This window comes from Maniola hyperantus, chromosome 19, assembly GCF_902806685.2.
Source record: "Maniola hyperantus chromosome 19, iAphHyp1.2, whole genome shotgun sequence".
NCBI lineage: Eukaryota > Metazoa > Arthropoda > Insecta > Lepidoptera > Nymphalidae > Maniola > Maniola hyperantus.
Genome location: NC_048554.1, coordinates 6872118 through 6891638, shown reverse-complemented (window position 1 = coordinate 6891638; position 19521 = coordinate 6872118). Strand labels below are relative to the sequence as shown.

Genomic DNA, 19521 nt, shown 5'->3' with positions numbered 1-19521 from the left:
AAGTTTCGAATTTGAAGGTTTATCTGAAATAATGTTTTTTCTAAATTCTGAGGATTACCTATCTTTATAATTGTTCACTATTTAAAAAATATATGTTTTTAGTTAGTTTTTAAACAATTACTCAGTACACTACTTATATTTTCGTTTCAGGTATATTATAATAGGCAAGTAGGTAAGAGCCGTACCTATAATAATTATTGACATGTTAATAATTATTTTGAATGCTGCTGCCTGCTAGGTTTTTCTCAACTAGGATTAGGTGTTTTTGTAAAGCGCGGAGACAGAAGCTCGCGAAAAAAGCTCCTGCATGAACCTAGCCTACGAGGCCGAGTAGGTGAAGCTGAATGAAGTGGCGATGAACCTTCTGGTGTAGCCCATTTAAAACACTGTATACTAGAGGTAGGACAGATAGATTGTGTCCAGCCGGGGGCTCAGATTTAAGATCGCTAATATATTTTTTTAGTTATTATAACCAATATTTTTCAGTCAAAACTACTTTTGACCAACATCTTTTGCATGGGTCACGACAATTATGAAACTAAATTACCTGTTCACTCTTTCGTTAGTCTAAACTAGTTTTGACTCTTTTAACCGCTTTTTGCAGTTAAAAATAGTTTGTAACTTTTAACAGTTTGACTGTCACATATAAACACTAACATAACTATTTCATTATTATTATTATTAAATCGAACGATTTTTTGTGTGCATATTGCCAAAATTACCGAGTGATATGCAGCGCCATCTACCCACACGCATCAAAACTAAAATACAACGAGATGAAGCACCTTTTTCAAAGTAATGCGATGCTATCACGGCAGTTGGCGCTTTAAAGATAGTGTTTAAACCTTTTACTAGGTGGCTCATTCCAGAATAAGATGAGATAAAACTACCAAAACAATGAAAATAATTATTAATTATTTACCAAATTTTTTTAATAATATTTTAATTTAAGTATCAGTTTTATATTTTTTTCTTTAAATTTTGTTTTATTAGTGCCTATAACTAACCGTCTGGAAGGCAATGCATAAGTACGTACCTAATAGGTAGGTAGGTAACGTAATTATTTAGGTAAGTATGAATTTACAAAAAAAACTTGCAACGATACAAAGAACAGATCAAAATGGATAACCCCTTTTTTTAATAAAGTCGGTTGAAAAAACGGTAGGCAACTAGGCACTTATCTACTACCTAAGTAGGTACCTAGTTACCTATCTACCTATTAAGTAGGTATTTTAATTTTTAAAGAAATCATTTTTTAAGTAGGTAGATAGCTAAGTAAATAAAATATAAACTAAAGTAGGTAGGTACCTATCGCAGTGGAGTTTTGTATTTTGTTTCTATAATAAGTTCATTGACCTTGCGCAGACCTGAAAGAATATTACGCCAAGCTATAAAACATCTTCAGAATTTAACTACTTACTTTTTTACGGCTTGCTTTTTATTAGTTAGAAACTCGGTAGGTACTTTTTTAGGTAGGTAGGTACCTAAGTATAAGTAGGTCCTACCTACCTATAGATTCCATAAGTATTATCTATACTAATATTATATTATAATTTTATAATTATAATTATAATTATAATTATAATCTATATTTATACTATTATATCTAGCTAGTACGAATTAGAAACGAATTAAAAGCTTTTTGAAAATAAGTAGGGCCATTATTAATGTTCTATGTTTTAAGGTTTTAAAACCGTTCTATGTTTTAAGGTTTTAAATTCGTTTTAAGTGTCTTGCAGTGTAGTGGAACGTAATCGATATTGGACTTTTGGCGCAACAGTTCGGGCATTTTGCCAAAGATTGGAGTGGAGATATGAAGAGGTTGTCCTATAATGCAGTTTAAATCCAGGCGTGGGCAGTCTTTAAATTATACGTCATGTACATGAGACTTCATTGTAAAACTAGCTGACCTGCCCAGGTTTTCTCGGATAGAATTGCTGAAAATCCTTTCTTAGAGAAAGAGAAAAATCCACTCTATGCAAAATCTCTTCTAAACCTAGCCGTGTGAGTTGTAGGTACGTTCTAAAATTAGACGCACGTCAGCCGAAAAGTTAGATGCGCACTAGGTATCGAACCCCGGCCATCTTGAATAGGAAAATCAAAGAGCTCCCACCGGATTTTTAGAAAATCTAAATCCTCGCGGACGAAGTTGCGGGCATCATAAACTTATAAAAAAAGAATTTTTATAAATGTAGAGAAATATTTTAGGATATTATTGTGATGCAAATTATTTTTAATTATTACTTATATATTATTAAATTACAAAAAACAAAAATACCAAACTTATTCTAGAACATTAAAATTACAAATCGAAAATATCATCTAAACCACCGCAACGAGGCAGGGTGCCCAGAACGCTGGCAGCGTTACCTCGTTGAATGGCCAGACTAATATGCTGACCGAGGTAACTGCCAGCCCTCCGGTCCCTTTTAGGATATTAGATACACACCTAGGTACTTATTTCATAAAGATTTATTATTTTTTAAAAAATCTAGTAGGTATAATTATGTACGTAGATATTAAACTCGCATAAATTTAACGGCAGAGTTAATTATAAGCAACGTGTTCATCAACCGGAAAAACTGCAGAGGAATATTTGACGCTCGCTAAAACGAGATAAAAGAGTTATCTTCGCGTTCCTTAGGCTGCAGTTCCACCGGAGATGAGATGGAGATGCCCAATAAATGTGAACCCTTCTTAGGGTTCAGCAACTGCACCGCGTGCCACCGTAAGCAATTTCACCCTCACCACCTGGGTGCCTGGTGCACTTCGACCGCCAGTTGTGCCAGATCCTTCTTTCCACGCGCATGCAAACTGTGGAATCAGCTCCCATCGGCGGTGTTCCCATTAGATTACAACATTGGGTTACTCAAAGGGCGGACCAACAAATTCCTGAAAGGCCGGCAACGCATCGGCGGCGGTGCGGTTCTTCTGGTGCTGCAAATGTTCATAGTCGGCTACGGCATAGCAAAAGGAAGGGTTATGGTTTTGGTAGTCTATGTATGGATGTATGTAAAGTATGTATGTAGGTTTGTATTTATGTGTGTTCCACTGTAGCGGCTAAACTACTGGGCCGACTTGATGAATGGGGTATCCATTGATTCGTTGTTATGGTCCGGGTGACATAGGCTACATTTTATACGAGCAAAATGATTTGACGGATGTTGCATCCAAAAAAGTGGAGGTCTCCAAATTTTTTTAAATTTATTGTATCGAGTGGAATATCAAATGAAAGAGGAAAAACACTGAGTTCATGAATATAAATATAGTATATTATTAAAATATACCAAGCGACAGAAATACAATCTTATTATTATTTCAGCGTTTATTGGAGGATCGCAGTCGGGTTTTAGTTTTGAACTTTATAAATTGTAATATTTGTTAAAAAGAACACAATGTTACAAGTGTAACTGTAATGTAAGCAATGTTACTATAACACTACAACAGCTGCTCAATTATTTTTATATCTTCATTATGGTGGTAGATACCATTCATTCATCATGACGTATGGCGAACCACCATAAAACCTCTATGTTTCCATAAAGCCAGCACGAAGGTGAACATTCGTGGTAGCTTTATGGAAACATAGAGGTGGGTTGCACACATTCCTATTTCCTCGCTGCGCATTCTCGCTGCTCGCACATAACATTTGGTGGAAAGGCAGCCTAAGTAAAACGAAACAAAAAAGTTATATCAAAACGCGTCGGCCCTGTTAAAGCTGACTGCTTCTTGTTAGACGGGGCCTGTTTCATTTTTTCCTGCTTGATGATATAAGGCACCTGCGAGGTTGTTAGCGGAGGTAACCGGAATCAGAAAGATATTCATGAAAAGCTCTTGATGAAGGGGACGGAAACAAATTAGAAGAAAGAAAGGCGCATGAGTGCGAATTTTCATGTCAAGTATATACTTTTTTCTTACTTTTTATTAAGTAATAATTTGTGTGTCTGGGTTCGTGGTGACTGGTGACCATTACAGATCACAGAGAAGTCAGACGGCTATCTTCCCCTTCTCTTGAAACAAAAAGTAGATACCTACAGAATAATTATTATACTATTATAGCTACATAGTGGATCTAGGTTTTTAGAAATCCCGTGGGAACTGTTTGATTTCAGTGATTATCAAAACGTTGCTTTATGTTCTTCCCTGGGATGCAAGCTGTACTTACCAAATTTCGTCAAAAACGGATGGGCTGTGAAAAGCTAGCAGACACATAGACAGACACACTATGGATTATAGGGCACCTAAGCTACGGCAGTACATATAATATTATTATGATTATCCTGTTGGTTCGTTTTGGGCGCGGCGGTTTGTTGTTTGGGCGGAGAAGGGGGAAGGGTGCGCGTGCGCATAACTCGGGAGTGACGTCACGAGGGACGGTAAAAACGCCATGAACCCAGGCAGTCAAGGCCTTCGACTTGCATTTACATTTTACATGTTGTTATATCGAATCGTGTTGTACGATTCCTTCGCATTTATTAGCTGTATCGCAGAACATGGTTGCATGTTGCGAAGTTTAATTTTTATTTGAAGGTTTCAAATCTGATGTTTTATTTTATTTATTCTGTGGCCAACGGGCAACGAGAGAACAATCAGCGTGTTGTTGAACAGGACATGTTGATTTTCATGATTATAAATCAATAAAACTTTTATGATGTAATAATATAATGTAAATGAAGTGGAAATGATTAATGAATTAATATGGTATAGGTACGTACCTGCCTATAAGGCCTAAACAAAGATGATCATCGCGGACCAAGTTAACGCTAAGAAACATAATATAATCTATAGTATAATAACACGGAGAAGTACAGTCGTAAAACTCCATTCGACCATCCACTTTCCATCAAATCATATCAATGCTAGGACAACGTCTCAAAGGCTAGGTTATAGACTCACCACTTTGCTGGACGGGCTTGGAATGAAAATACTTTACCTACTGAGAAAAGCCGGCAACTGGCAAGAATGTTAGACTGAAATTAGCGAATTAACCATTTAGGGTCTATAGAATAAAAATAATTGTTTACTTACTTAAAGAAGCAAGCCACTTTACTCACTAGGTATCTTTAACAGATTTTAAGGCTGTTAAACAATTTAACGGTTAGGTACCATTTCGTGGAAAAATTAGAGATATCTCCAGTGGCAGCACTTTTGTTTTTTGTGTCGACTGATGCCCGGAGCAGATTAGTTTTGAGAAATTTTAAAGAGAACAAGACACGTCACTTTGGTGTAGATAAATTTTGTCTAGCCGCATAATAAAGCATATTATATAAACGTAATAAAATAAACTGCTGTTGAATGCACGGTCAAAATTGCCGTCGAAATGTCACTCTTGTAAGCAAATAAATCTCTAAAGATATCATCAGATGAAGATGAGATGTCATAATAGTAAGACTGATAGATAGTTGAAATTTTAAAACTTGCATAACTATGTAATTAATCACTAAGTAACTATGTAATTAATATTATTAACACTAGGAGTATATTTACAAAACAATAAGACTCAATTACTCAACGGAGCGGACTGAAACCAAAAAGGTCTGCAACTCAAACCCCACCCGTTGCACCATTGTCGTACGTCTACTCCTAGCACAAGCTTTTACGCTTTCGGAGGGAGAATGGGAATATCAGTCATATCATGACTTAGCTGACATTCTTTAAGAAGAAATTGATTAGAGATTAGATTAGAGAGAGTATAAGGCATCGTTGTTGCTACCAGGATAGCATGATTGAACCAAAATATTTTGTTTGTAGGTGACAGTATGGGGCAACAGTACCGTTGCAGAAGTGGTCTGCGAGACTCTCCACGGAGCAGGAATTGTACTGACTGGATCTCCAACAGGGCCGCTGTCAGCTCCTCAAGTTTTGCCATTATCTGAACCTCTACCACCACCAGAAGTCACAGTCGCTCCCCCCACTGCTCTGCTGTTCCTCGGAGGGTCCAAAGCACCAGTGGAGCCACGAGCTTCTGCTATGTGTTTGGAAGGAGAAGTCCTGGTAGTTGAGCATGAACCACAAGCATGGGATGGCAAAGACCTTGAAGTATTTCTGGCGTGGGAGAAAATTTACGGTGAGTTTAATGACTTTTGCTTTGATGCTCTCAGAATTAGATTCATTTAAGTGTTATTACTTCACTGCCCCTGCGTCTGCTAAACTCAGTTTTTTCGTACTATTAATTTTCTTTCATTTTCAGTTATTTATGTTCAATTGTTATACGTGCGTTTATGCAAGGACATATTTATCTCCTAGTTTTTAATTTAGGCTTTTCAGAGACATATCTGGGACAGAGCTCATTTTGAATCCTTTTCGCTTACCAATTTCATTGATATTTAAAGTAGACAAACTAGGTTAGAACTTCGACTTAAGTAGATTACCTTGCATTCAATATACGAATAGGTACATCGTATTGAGTATTCAGATGGCAACCGAGCGATGTTTGTAGAAAGCTGTTTGGCAATAACGAAACGCGTACGCACGCCATTGTCCGGTAATCTTTCGCAGAAACGACTTGTATGCAAACCTAATATAGCTACCGTGAGACTCATATAGATTAGGAATGGGCTTTTAGTTATCTCTACCACGAGCAACCGAGTTAAAGCTGGCGATAGTAAAGATAATGATCTCATTTAAATTTTTAACCATGTCATAATTTTACAGTGCTAATAAAGAAAACAAGTTTAAAATGTGATATGGTAATGTTATGCAGTAAAAGATAAAAATACAATCGAGCTAAAATAAAATCAATGAATTTCATTGATAAAAAATATTGTTTTTTTTGTTTACAGCTTCAACTTTGTTCTCCGCACTCGAACTCTATGGAAAGCCACTTTTACGCGCTGCTGTCATTACCAAAGAAGAATACCATTTACTGTTTTATTACCTGGAATCAGTCTCTGAAGCTAGTGAGGCGCTCACACAAAGAATGAGAAAATATATCGATTCAGGTTTACTTAAGAATAAGGAAGAAACAGAGACTGAAGAACAGATACAAGAAGACAATGTACGTGTCAAAGATGTAGAAAGAAAAAGCATATTAACAGAACTCATTCAGGAGGGAATACTTTCTCAACAGGATATTGACTTATCTTCTCTGATCACAGATACTGAATGCCCTGATGAAATTGTTATGAATAATAAATTAGACGATGATAACAGATCCAGCGTCTCTTCGGTATGTTCATCTTTTCGTAAAATTGCTGTCGATATAACACTAGATAGTTGTGATTCAGTTATAGAAAGCCCTTCTGTTATAGAAAGTAGTGACAATGTTACGACTGTTACTATTAGAAGCGGTGGTCAATGTTGCGCAGATCACAGAATTTCTGCCGATGTAACTGAAAACGTCTGGTCCAATGTTAAATGGGATTTTCTTAACCCCGCTGACTTCGGTTATGATGTGCCAAATGTAAAAAGAAGTCGCTCTGACTCTGCCATAACTGCTTTGCCAGTAACCAAAATACGGAATGAAGAGCTGTATGAAAAGTTACACGATGAGGAGGGTGAATCTTGCGGGAGTATGACACCATATGAATCGATAGAAGATCTGTATGACTGCATTAAAAAAGCAGCCTACAACAATTTAGCAGCCGAGGAATCCTCACCATCAACAGAATATCCGCCCGAAGCACATTATCAAGATTACTTCGAAAAATCAAGTGCTACTCGTCAAAGTTCTGCAAGCAGCGAGAAAAGCGGAACCTCATCTGCATTTCCTTTTTCTAAATGTGGTTCGAGTGATTCAACGGGCGCATATACGTCGTGTGAGTCTACCAGCGGTGTTAGTTCGTTTATACCAAAAAATGTACCAGAGACTTTGAAATGTCGTGAACTACCGCCGCCGCCAGTAGAAATTGAGATGAACGAGAGTACAATATTACTAAAGCAGCTATTTATGGGTGAACTACTGGATGCATATGGAGAATACTTGTCGGCCTACCCTTATGCAAGGGCGTTATTGCGGCGGAAGGCGAGACGGGATGAACACTTCGTAGCGTTGGCGGATATCAGGCGAGGTGCAGCGAAGTACACTATCAGCGACTATCTGGAGCTACCGGTAAGTTCCATTTTTTTAAAATAAAATCATCATCATATATCAACCGACGCACTCGGTTATACAAGCACAATTAAATTAATTCTTATAATATTACCTTGTGTCATTTATTTTTAACAATATCTTTCTTATACAATAGATGCATAGGCAAGACGATCCATGTAATGCGTGTCTGATTAAGTTTCGTCACAGGAAAAGTTGTAGCATTCACTATATGTAATGAGATGCCATCGTTTCTTTCACGCCTTTGACCTTAAAGCGGTTTATATCAGTCGGGCCGATGGAATGAAAAGTTCGTATCAAATGTGGTCATTACGTTTAATCGAGAACAATACATAGAGCGTTGGATTGATTCAGTAATAGTCTCAGAGACGGCTGTATATCATATGTATGGATTGAGAACATACGATATGAGATTTAGGCAACACACTCTAGAACTTAAAAGTCATCGTTCAACATAGGTCGCTGTTTGGAAATCAAACTAAATAGGTACTAAGTATTTATTATTTATTGTAGGTGATGTGGCGTAGGGGGCTGGCATGGTTTGGGCATGTAATGAGGAGGAAAAAAATTATACGACTAGAAGAATAATAAATATGCATGTGGGAGGCAAAAAAGTTAGAATATTCGTGTAAAAGGAACAATGCGTTGACGGATGACAGAAGCGAGTGGAAGAAAAAACATGTTGTGCCGGCCCCATAATATAGCGTAGGATAAGGACAGGAAGAAGAATAAAATATTATGTACTAGCAGATGCTAGCGACTTCGTCCGCGTGGATTTACATTGATTTTCCGGGATAAAAGGTAGCCTATGTGTTAATCCAGGGTATAATCTATCTCCATTCCAAATTTCATCCAAATCCGTTCAGCCGTTTTTGCGTGAATGAGTAACAAACATCCAAACATCCACACTTTCACATTTTATAATATTAGTAGGATTGATGGCGACAATTATGTCTATTATAGAGTAATCATCATTTCGTTTCAACAAGTTTTTTTAATTTATAAGCTTTCCGGAATATTCAAATAGAACTTTCATGTGCCAGGGATGTAGCCAGATGGCATCTGTGGTAGGTAAATATTGATTGAGGTTTTTATGTTACTTCTATCGAAACCTTTTCTAAAAACAAGCAATTTGTATAGTAAATGTAGAGAACTATTTCACCTAGCCCATGCCTAGCCATAGACAAGGTGAAGTTTAGAAAACTGACTGCTGGCCTTCAGTATTGGAGAGGCACATGAATAAGGTAGTAAATGTTACGGTTGTCTCTCCGAGTACGTGGGTTTGATGGCAGGCGCGACAATGATACGCGCGCGATGCGCACGCGCCGCCATTCAATGCTAATGGGCCGGAAGAGTGCCCGTGTAACTCTCTCTCCGAGATTACAGCCATTGTTTCACCACCACTTTGCCAGCATTTCAGGTTTCATTCAACTAGATATTACCTTCTGCAAGTTACATAAACGAAATATTCAAGTTTGAAGTTTGATACCTTTTAAAAAAACTGGTCAAACTCAAGTGCTTGCTAGACACACATAAGGTTCCGTACACATGCTAGTTGGTATATACCCCGAGCACACGTGTAGGGATATCTACTCGTGTGCACCGAATATATCAAACCAAATTTTTTTATGTTTCATGTTCAGAAGATACCCTGACATTTTTTTTTCATTTATAAGTAGTACTTATGCCTCTGTGTAGCGGTAATAGGTTTCAGTTATAGAACCACTACAAAGAGAAACCTCTACAGAGAGAGAGAGAGAAAGAGTAAAATTGGCCTAAATTAGAAACTAATCTTAGTCCTACATAGCATTGTTTTTTAAAAATATCTGTTTTTTGAAAATGCTCATGTTTTATGGTGATAGCTCAAAAACTACATTTTGCATTTACACGATTTTTAGAAATACTTAGTCGTACGTCCGAGTCTTGTCTGTCTGAGCCTTAAGTTGGTCTTAACAAGATATTTTATCTGTATTTTATTATTGTAACCCAGATTTGACTAGTTATTATTAGGAGCAGCTGCAATCTGATCTCTATTACGTATGACTAAAAGATAGGTATCTATCTACCGATTCGCCCATACTAGTAACTTTAGGCTACGATTGAATAATGAATAATGATATTGGTACTGATTCTGAGCATAACTAAATTTTAGAGTATTCGCATCCTCTTCTTGCTAATGTAATATGAAAAGGACAGACACAGTTTGACAGTTTGAAATTTGATTAAGAGCTGTCAAACCTCGTGCCTTTACCTGCCAGTCGCGAGCGTATTGTGTAGCCCGCACTAAAATTTAGACTAAAACTAAAATTATGTGCAAAACAACGGGCCGAATTGAGAACCACCTCCTTTTTGGAAGTAGGTTAAAATTAGGACTTCTTGTATGATTTAAGATGAATTTTATATCTATAGGAAAATCTATTTTTGTATGAAAAGCTACGAGTTCTAAAGTAAATAATACCTTTGGTTGTAACTTGTAATATAACACGCGTGCTTTGGTTTATTATAATAACAATATATATACGCCTGCATGGCTACTTACATAAAGCGTTTACTTGTGTGTTCGTCGTGTGTTCGTGATTCAGATACTATCGGCACTCTGGTATTCAATGATATGTTATGAGGTTAGGGTTGATGACTCTTACGAAAATGTTATGTAATTTTTAAATGATCTTTGCTAATATTTGGCTTAAATCTTACAATTAATGAACCGCAATGAATATTTATTTAGAATGTATCAGCTAATCTAATGACCTAGTTTATAAGTTTATAACTATGTTTGCAATTATGTAATAGTTACAGCGTTTTGAAATTTTATGCTTCATGCAATTTAAATCTTAACAAAATAAGACTAATTAAGTAGCTATGTAGTAAGCAGTAACTTCTCCATATTCTCAAAGGTGTGTTAAGTCTGCCAATCCACATTGGGCCAGCGTGGCAGACTATGGCCTAAACATTTCTCACTATGAAACGAGACCCGGCTCAGTAGTAGGCCGGTAATGGGTTGATCATGATGAAGCAGTAACTTAACAACTTAGCGGTAATTGCCCAGATATATAATTGAGACGAGAGAACTTCCTTTATTTAAAAGAAAATTGAAAAAAAATACTGTTAGAAAAGACATATTACTCGATTGATGATTACCTTTTAGAAAGTTTTAATTTCATTTTAATTTTTGATATTTGCAATACTACTTTTTTTTGTGACTAAGTATTTAATATGACTAATTTTATCAAAACTATGTACACGTTGTTAGGTATATCATTAAATATTGCATGCTAATAGGCAGAATTGAGCTGTACCTTTTTGTTTTTGTTATTGAATCGAAATTAAAACTTTAAATAGGTTCATATCTATTTTTATGAAATTTATTGAAAGTACTACATAAAATGTTTTATTATGGTACTGCACAGTTCACGGCGTCATATAGGTAGGTATCTTTTGAGATTTGTAAAGAAATGACAACCCTACATATTTAAATACCATCTACAAACAATTGTATGAAAAACAATCGCCACGCATTGTAGCATAATTCACGAAGTCACCTTAATGCTTTTTATGTAATATTACAAAAAGAAAATTTCAAATTGTGTGTAAAATTGCAGACCAGAATGACAATAACATACTTAGAGTGCAGGTTGCATAACATGCAGATTTATACCTTTTTCATACAACATTTCACTGCCCGTGTGGCATAGGAAGCACCTCATGCGATGGGAAGTAGCGAGGAACCGAGGCACTGGCAGAGACGTAGTGTGGCTGTGTTACTCGCGTTCATGCCCGAACGAGGAACATGTCGTGCGGCATGCGAGTTAAAACAGCAACACCACGTCTCTGCCTCCTTTCCTCGCTACTTCCCATGCCACACGGGCAGTGTGTGGCCGGGGGGAAGGAGGCAGGTTAGTATCTAGGTAGGTTCGATCTAGCAGATCCAGCAAAAAATTTCAACGATGGCAAGTAGGTTAGAATTTGCAAGAATTTAGAATTAAAAAAAAAACTGGTTGGCAATGGAAGTGTTAACAACAAATTTCATTCCACTTTTTTGGCCTTAAGAGACCATCTTACATTATTGGAAGTTAATACAGTTTTTGCAAGTACAATCTAGTTACATTGAGAAAATTCGTTTTTGATTTCAAATAAGTATTCTAAATTTTGTCCAGTTCGTGTTAAAACTGTAGCCAACGCATTTCATATTTTTCCCCTACTTTTTAATTCTTATGTACAAAATGTGCATAGGTATCTAGTAATATTTTGAGGACACGTTTACATTGTATTACTTAGCGAAAATATAACATCTTACATCACAAACGAAACTATATTTCCGAATTGAATGTTTTTAACCGACTTCAAAAAAAGGAGGAGGTTCTCAATTCGTCGGAATCTTTTTTTTTTATTTTTTTTATTTTTTTTTATTTTTGATGTATGTTCCCCGATTACTCGAAGACGCCTGGACCGATTTTGAAAATTCTTTTTTGTTTGAAAGGGTATACTTCAAATTTGGTCCCATTTAAATTTGGTGAAGATCTGATGAACATCTTCGAAGATAGATACTGGAACTCCTCAACGGATAAGAGTAAATTGCTCGCGATCAGTGTAATAGCTTAGTAATAAACAGTAGATTTTTAACCAGTCATAGCATAATTCCATGGGGCCACTAAAAATTGTGAAATAAAATTTTTTTACAAAAAAAATAAAAACCGACTTCGATACACAAACACTAAAAATTGAAAAATAATTTAATTTATTACCGAATATATTATGTATACAAGAGTTAATATAGTTCCATAATAATATTTTTTGGGGTCGGTGCCAATGAGGTGCCATTGTGGAGTCTCATAAAAATATGAAGTCTAGACGATTCGCGCAGCTAAAGCTAATTGGCACCGGCACCAAAAAGTATTATTATGGAACTGTATTAACTCTTGTATACATAATATATTCGGTAATAAATTAAATTATTTATCAATTTTTAGTGTTTGTGTATCGAAGTCGGTTTTTATTTTTTTTTGTAAAATTTTTTTTGAAAACATTTTCAAATTGAATTCCGAATGTTTTTTGAAAACATGTTTGTGATTAGTTGGTGTCTCAAAATGCCTTTGCAAATGTTAACTCCTTTTGAGACTTTAGGCTCTGTCATTTGATTCTGATTAAGTTCGAAACAAAGAGAGCTGTACTAACTTCTTTCAGTGGATAGGTACCTACGCATGATCTAATTAAAATATATGACGTAATCATCAAGTGACAGAGTTGTAAGACGAGTACCTAGCCCCGGTTCGGCCCGCCTACCTCTTCGCCGTTTCGCCCACGCGTTTATTGTCATCAGGTTCATTCACTGGTAGGTATTACTGGTAATTACTTAAAATGCCAAATCACTAGGTTCGACTATGAAGGTCACGCCGAGCCCCAGATTGCAAAACCCCCATTGTGATACTATTGTAGCTATCAATTTGTTTTTTGTAACTATAGTTCCGTTTATTAGGGTTCCGTACCCTAAAAGGAAAAAGGAACCCTTATAGGATCAAATTTGTCGTCAGTCCGTCAGACGTGTCTGTCAAGAAAAGGGAATCAAAACGGGAACTTCCCGTTGACCTAGGTCCTAGAATCATGAAGGTAGGTAGGTCTTATAGCACAAGAGAAAAATCTGAAAACCGTGAATTTGTCTGTCCATCATTAACTTGCAGCGTTGTACATAAGCAAGTTATATCTTGTATGATTATAAATATAGTCTCCCGGCTATACTCACGCTGGTAGTCGACGCACGACGTAAGTCCGACTAGCGACTAGTTTCGAACCCATCCCATCTTGTACGATGGTACGGAACTCTTGGTGTGCGAGTCCGACTCGACTGACCTGTTTTTTTGTAACTATAATTCTATTTAAATTGCGAACTCTACGAATCTGTTTTGGACGACCTTTAAGCGCAATGATCATTTGGCCGGCTCAGCTTATATTTTTTAACCGTCTTCTAAAAAAAGGTGTTCAATTCAACCGTTTTTGTGAGAATACGGTCTTCAAACAGACCACAGTAACTCGGCATTGCTGTATCAGTACCTACCTATATAATTCTAATTGAAGAATACCCTCTCAATTAATATAAATGTGTTGCTAAATTACTCACTTTCAAATCCAATCAGATTAAATAGGTAGGTAGGTATCTTGTGAAAAAATTACCAAAAATTCATCAAAAATAATTAGGAAGAATTGTTAAAATAAAATATATCGAACAAAAAATATATATATATACCTACGGACGTCGTACCTACACGAGTACAAGTATAATGTATTTTGCTATTCTTGTAATAATATAATAATAATCATAAAATAGTCATTTATTTAGGCAACTTGAACCCATTTGGACATACATAAAAGTAAATACAAATACAAATGTACAATTGTTAAAAATAATAATGATAAAATGAAAATAATAAAGTTACAAAATATACAATAATAAAATTTAAATTAAATTAAAATTAGAGATTGCCCCCAAATAGGAGGTTCGTACTTTATTTACGGTTATTGTCACGATGTACGGCAAGCCAGTACTTCAGTATGGGATTCTCAGGGCACTCAGAGCATACCCTGAGGACCTCGTTTTGAGAATCGCGGATGCGGGACCAAAATGCCGCAACACGAGATCTAACAACCGCGAAATAATCGGGCACTCTGGCGTCAGCAAACATGCCCGACGCACTGCAGTATTTAGGCAGTTTCATCAGAATGCGGTATGCGTTATTTTTTATTTATTTTTATTTTGTTTATTTGAAAGTAATCAACAGCGTAAATACATAATTATTATTTAAATTTAAATCTAGGTATAACAGAAGGCCAAAAGAGATTACTTAAAATTATAATTAAACTATTTTAACAGAATAGAGTTAGAATAAATGTAGGTATATACAATAATAAAATAAAATTACAACAGTGTGTGTATGATTGTATGTGAGTGTGTATGCGTGTGTGAGTGTGTGCTTATGAGTATGTGTGAGCGTGTGTGCATGTGTGTGTGTGTGTAAATGGGAGTGTATGATTGCATGCATATTTAGATGTTAGCTACTTTTTTTTTGTTTTACGATGATAGTTTCTTAATTCCTTTTTAAATTTATTGTTTGATAGGTAAAATAAGTCAAACTCAGCGAACTGATTGTTATAAGTACGTACCAAGCGTGGAATTATAGAATTTCGCGCATAATTTGAGTTAGATTTGGGAACATTTAGAAGGCGCGTGTGACGCGTTCTTGAAGGTTGAGCATTAAATGAAAAGGCTGAGAGTAAGCTAGGACAATCGATTGAGCCGGTTAAAATTGCTTGCAGTAACAACATATCACATTGTTCCCTTCTATGTTCCAGTGAGCCGATACCGTAGTGAGTACACGCTTCCTCATAACTATTAAATTTTTTAAAGTCTTTAAAAGCTAAGTATTTAAGAAACTGCCTCTGTATGGTTTCAAGCCTATGGGCATATATTATGTATTGAGGCGACCAGATATTACACGCATATTCTAGAATACTCCGGACATACGCGAAGTAAAGTGTTTTTATGCATTCCACATTACTAAAAGAACGGGTTACCCGTTTGATGAAACCCAATTGTTTGTAAGCTCTATTTACTACCTTATCAATATGGACATCCATTGAAAGTTTAGTATCAAGTTGGATACCCAGATCTCTAACGGTAGTCACTCTGGGTAAGTTTGTGCCATTGATTATGTAGTCAAATTCAATTATATTTATTTTACGAGTCAAAGTTATATGGTGGCACTTTTTAACATTAACTGAGATCCTGTTCCTTGCGTAGTATTCTGTCAAGGCATTGAGGTCTTTTTGTAATTTATAACAATCTTCAATGGAACGTATTTTGGCGAAAACTTTTTTGTCATCCGCAAACATTAAGTATTGCGCATGGTGGAAGCAGCTTCCAATGTCAAATATATAGGCGTTATATAAAAGGGGGCCTAGAATGGACCCTTGAGGTACTCCTGAGGGTATAGTCACGAAGTCACTTCTAGCACTACCCAAGACAACTGCTTGCATATGGTTTTTAATGTATGAAGTGAACCACCGGAGCAAGCTCCCATTTATGCCAAGTACACTTAGTTTTTGAAGTAGGATAACATGATCTACACGGTCGAATGCTTTTTCGAAGTCCGTGTAGACCACATCCACTTGACATCTGTCGTCCATGCTCTGTAGTACGTAATCCGTGAAAACAGCCAAATTTGTAACGGTAGAACGATTCTTCATGAAACCGTGCTGTTCATATGGAATAGATCTAGTTATAATGGGGCGTATATGTCTGTAGACCACTTTTTCAAATAACTTACTCATCACGTTCAGGATTGATATAGGTCGATAATTTTCTATTTGGGTTTTTGATCCGCTTTTGTGTATGGGTACTATATGTGCTTCTTTCCATTTGTCAGGGAAACTGCTGAAGACATTAATGGACAGGTTAAAAATTATGGAGAGCGGTATAGCTAACTTGATAGCACACTTATTTAGAAAAACAGGTGGAATGCCATCACTACCCGCTCCCTTATTAGTTTTTAAAGTTTTCAGCAGTTTACAAACATCATCTTCACTTACAGTAATTTTACAAATGGTTTCACTGTGGTTCATAATTATAGAACTTGTTACATCGTACGAGCTAGCCGGTTTTACAAAGACACTCTCAAAATATTGACTGAATCCGTTACAAGCTGAAGTTTCATCTGAGTAAGTAGTATTACCCAGAGTAAGCTTAGTGGGATATCCTTGTTCACTATTTCTTAGGGATTTTGTATAAGAAAAGAGAAGTTTAGGATCTTTACGGATATAGCATTGCATACGCCGAGTGTAAGAGGTGTAACACTGGCTCTGTACAAGTTTTTGTCGAGCCCTGAGTATTACAAACTCGTCGTAATCGCGAGGGTTTCTACTTTGTTTCCATTGCTTGTGCTTTTGAAGTTTTTCTTTCACTATATGAGATAAAGACTTAGAGTACCATACAGGGAAATTAGATTTATATTTAACTTTAACTGGGACAAATTTATTTATGGCATCATTTAGAATGGAGTAAAAAATGTTTGTTATTTTATTAATTGAGTCAGCTACTAGTACATCGTGCCAATTAATTTCTGATAGGTATTCATTTATTTTAACATAGTCCCCTTTATAGAAATTGGGCCTTTTAACGGGTTTCTGGCGAGTATTATGAATAAGTAGATTTGAAAGATTAAATTCCAGACATGGATGATATACGTCTTCTGTAACGAGAGGATTAGGGCCGTGGTGAACAACAAAATCAACATTGCTAAACAAGAGGTCTAAAGTATTACCCTTAATGTTCAAAATAGTATTATGTTGTGCCAAGCCAGAAAGGTTACATATGTCTAAAATATTTAAAAAAGCATTTTGTAGTTCCACTGTGCCACGTTTTTGTAGAGTGGGGCCGGAATCGGTCCACGTAACATTCGATAAGTTAAAATCGCCAGCTAAGATTAAGTAGTCATTGGTGTGGGTTGACAGAATTTCAACGAGACTAGAGGAGATTGACTCAAGTCGAATAGGCAACTCTGAGTCTGGTGGCGCGTATATTAAAACAATATGAAGATTGCGGTGCCCTTGAATTTTCAGTGATTCAGCTGGTATTGTTGCCCATAAGGATTCGACACCTGGACAGATCCACTCACGTTGATGTTGGATATGTAACTTCTTTGATGCACACAATAGGACTCCACCACCCATTTTTTTCGTAGACGTTTCCTGGTTTCGATCGCATCGTAGGATATCGTATCTATTGTCACAAATCTCGTTATCATAGATACCGCTAGTAAGCCATGATTCCGTGATTAAAATTAAGTCGTAATCATGGATTAAGATGTTTTGTCTAAACTCGTTTGTTTTGGTGCGTAGACCACGGACATTCTGGTATAATATATCTATTGTATTAGCGCCCGTCAGTATGGAATAAGAACCAAAACATTGAATAAATATATGAATATATAGATAATATTGTAATAATATGAGATAATAATAATGTAAGCAATTTAAGACAGATTAAATTGTTCGGATACAAAAGATAGTATTTGCTTATTATACTGCACTCTGATGCTGCTACGTGCACTTTTCGTTGCGTTGAACCAAAGCTGACACGTGTAGAAGCATTGACAATATGCTCTAAACAGCGTCAGCTTCGCCTCAGGACTGCACCGTGCAAACCGACGTGCGAGCATATTACACCGAACAGCCAGAGCCCTCCTTTCGCGTTCTATATCGCGGTTATCACGCAAGTCCTCAGTTAGGATATGCCCCAAGTACCTGAACTGATCCACCCTTTCAATAGGTACACCATCTAAAAAAACCTTCGGAATCCTCTCCGGACCTCTACCTGAGCGGAATAACATCATCTGCGTTTTTTAAACATTATACTTCAGGCCGTGATCCCTTGCATAATGCTCGCAGATGGCCAATAATCTTCTAAGTCCCCTGATTGAGGGACTTAGAAGTACCATGTCGTCAGCGTAGCTTAAATTATTCAGGCAAGTTGTACCTATGTGACAACCAATCCTTGTACTTCTAAGTTCCTCAATCAGATCGTTTACGTATAAGCTAAAGAGGTCCGGAGAGGTCAGCCCACCTTGACGTACGCCACACTCTAATATATAGTCATTAGAGATGGCGTCGCCCCATTTAACAAAGTTTGTCTGATTTTCGTACCAGTATCTCAACAGGTCTACAGTCTTACTGGGTACATTCGATGTTGTTAGTTTTTGCCAAAGTCGCTGGTAGTTAACTAGGTCGAAGGCGCGGCTTAGGTCTAAGAAGCAAGCATAAACCGACGTACCTCTGTTAGTGTAGTAGTTAACTGTTGATTTAAGACTGAAAACTGCAGAATCTGTTGAGAGTCCAGAACGAAAACCAAACTGCGTGTCGTCAACCTTTATGTTACCTTTTATACTTGGATGTAGTAGCCTTTCCAGAATTTTACCTATAATGGTCCCTAAAGAAATTGTAGTTTTATATTGATAAAATAAAAAACAAGTAATTTATTGAACGCACAAGGTTATGAAAAATAGTTGACTCTCAGCTTAGTTGCGTTAGTACATAATAGTTCAATGCTTGGTTGCAACAGAACTGCTGTGGCCTGTGACCCCCACTTTAGACCCTTATTTTGTAATCTACAAGGCACTGTGGCACTACTAAATAAACGCATTTCATTTAGTTAATCTTAAACCAGGCAGAAAATTGAATGAAACAAAAGAAGGTAATTATAACGCAAGAGGCGACAAGCACGAAAATGAGATATTATGATATTATTGCATATATGTGACAAAAGAAGATTCTACTCCACCCGCTGCATAATACTACACATATTAATATGTATTTTTAACTAAGTATATAGGCTTCCGCTCGACTGTACTAACATATAAACTAAAAGTACGTTTTTTAAAAATATACGCAAAACACCAGTAGCTTTGCAAAATAAAATATTATTC

General features: G+C 36.5%; 1 protein-coding gene across 1 annotated transcript in view; it reads left to right on the top strand.

Moving 5' to 3' along the window:
• The window catches only part of LOC117991367 (uncharacterized), a 189735-nt gene that overhangs the window by 54856 nt on the left and 115358 nt on the right, over window positions 1-19521 (top strand). Inside the window, exons 2-3 of the mRNA XM_069504860.1 lie at window positions 5752-6067; window positions 6783-8050. Coding sequence (XP_069360961.1) covers window positions 5752-6067; window positions 6783-8050 — 1584 coding nt within the window. The remainder of the gene's footprint in view (window positions 1-5751; window positions 6068-6782; window positions 8051-19521) is intronic.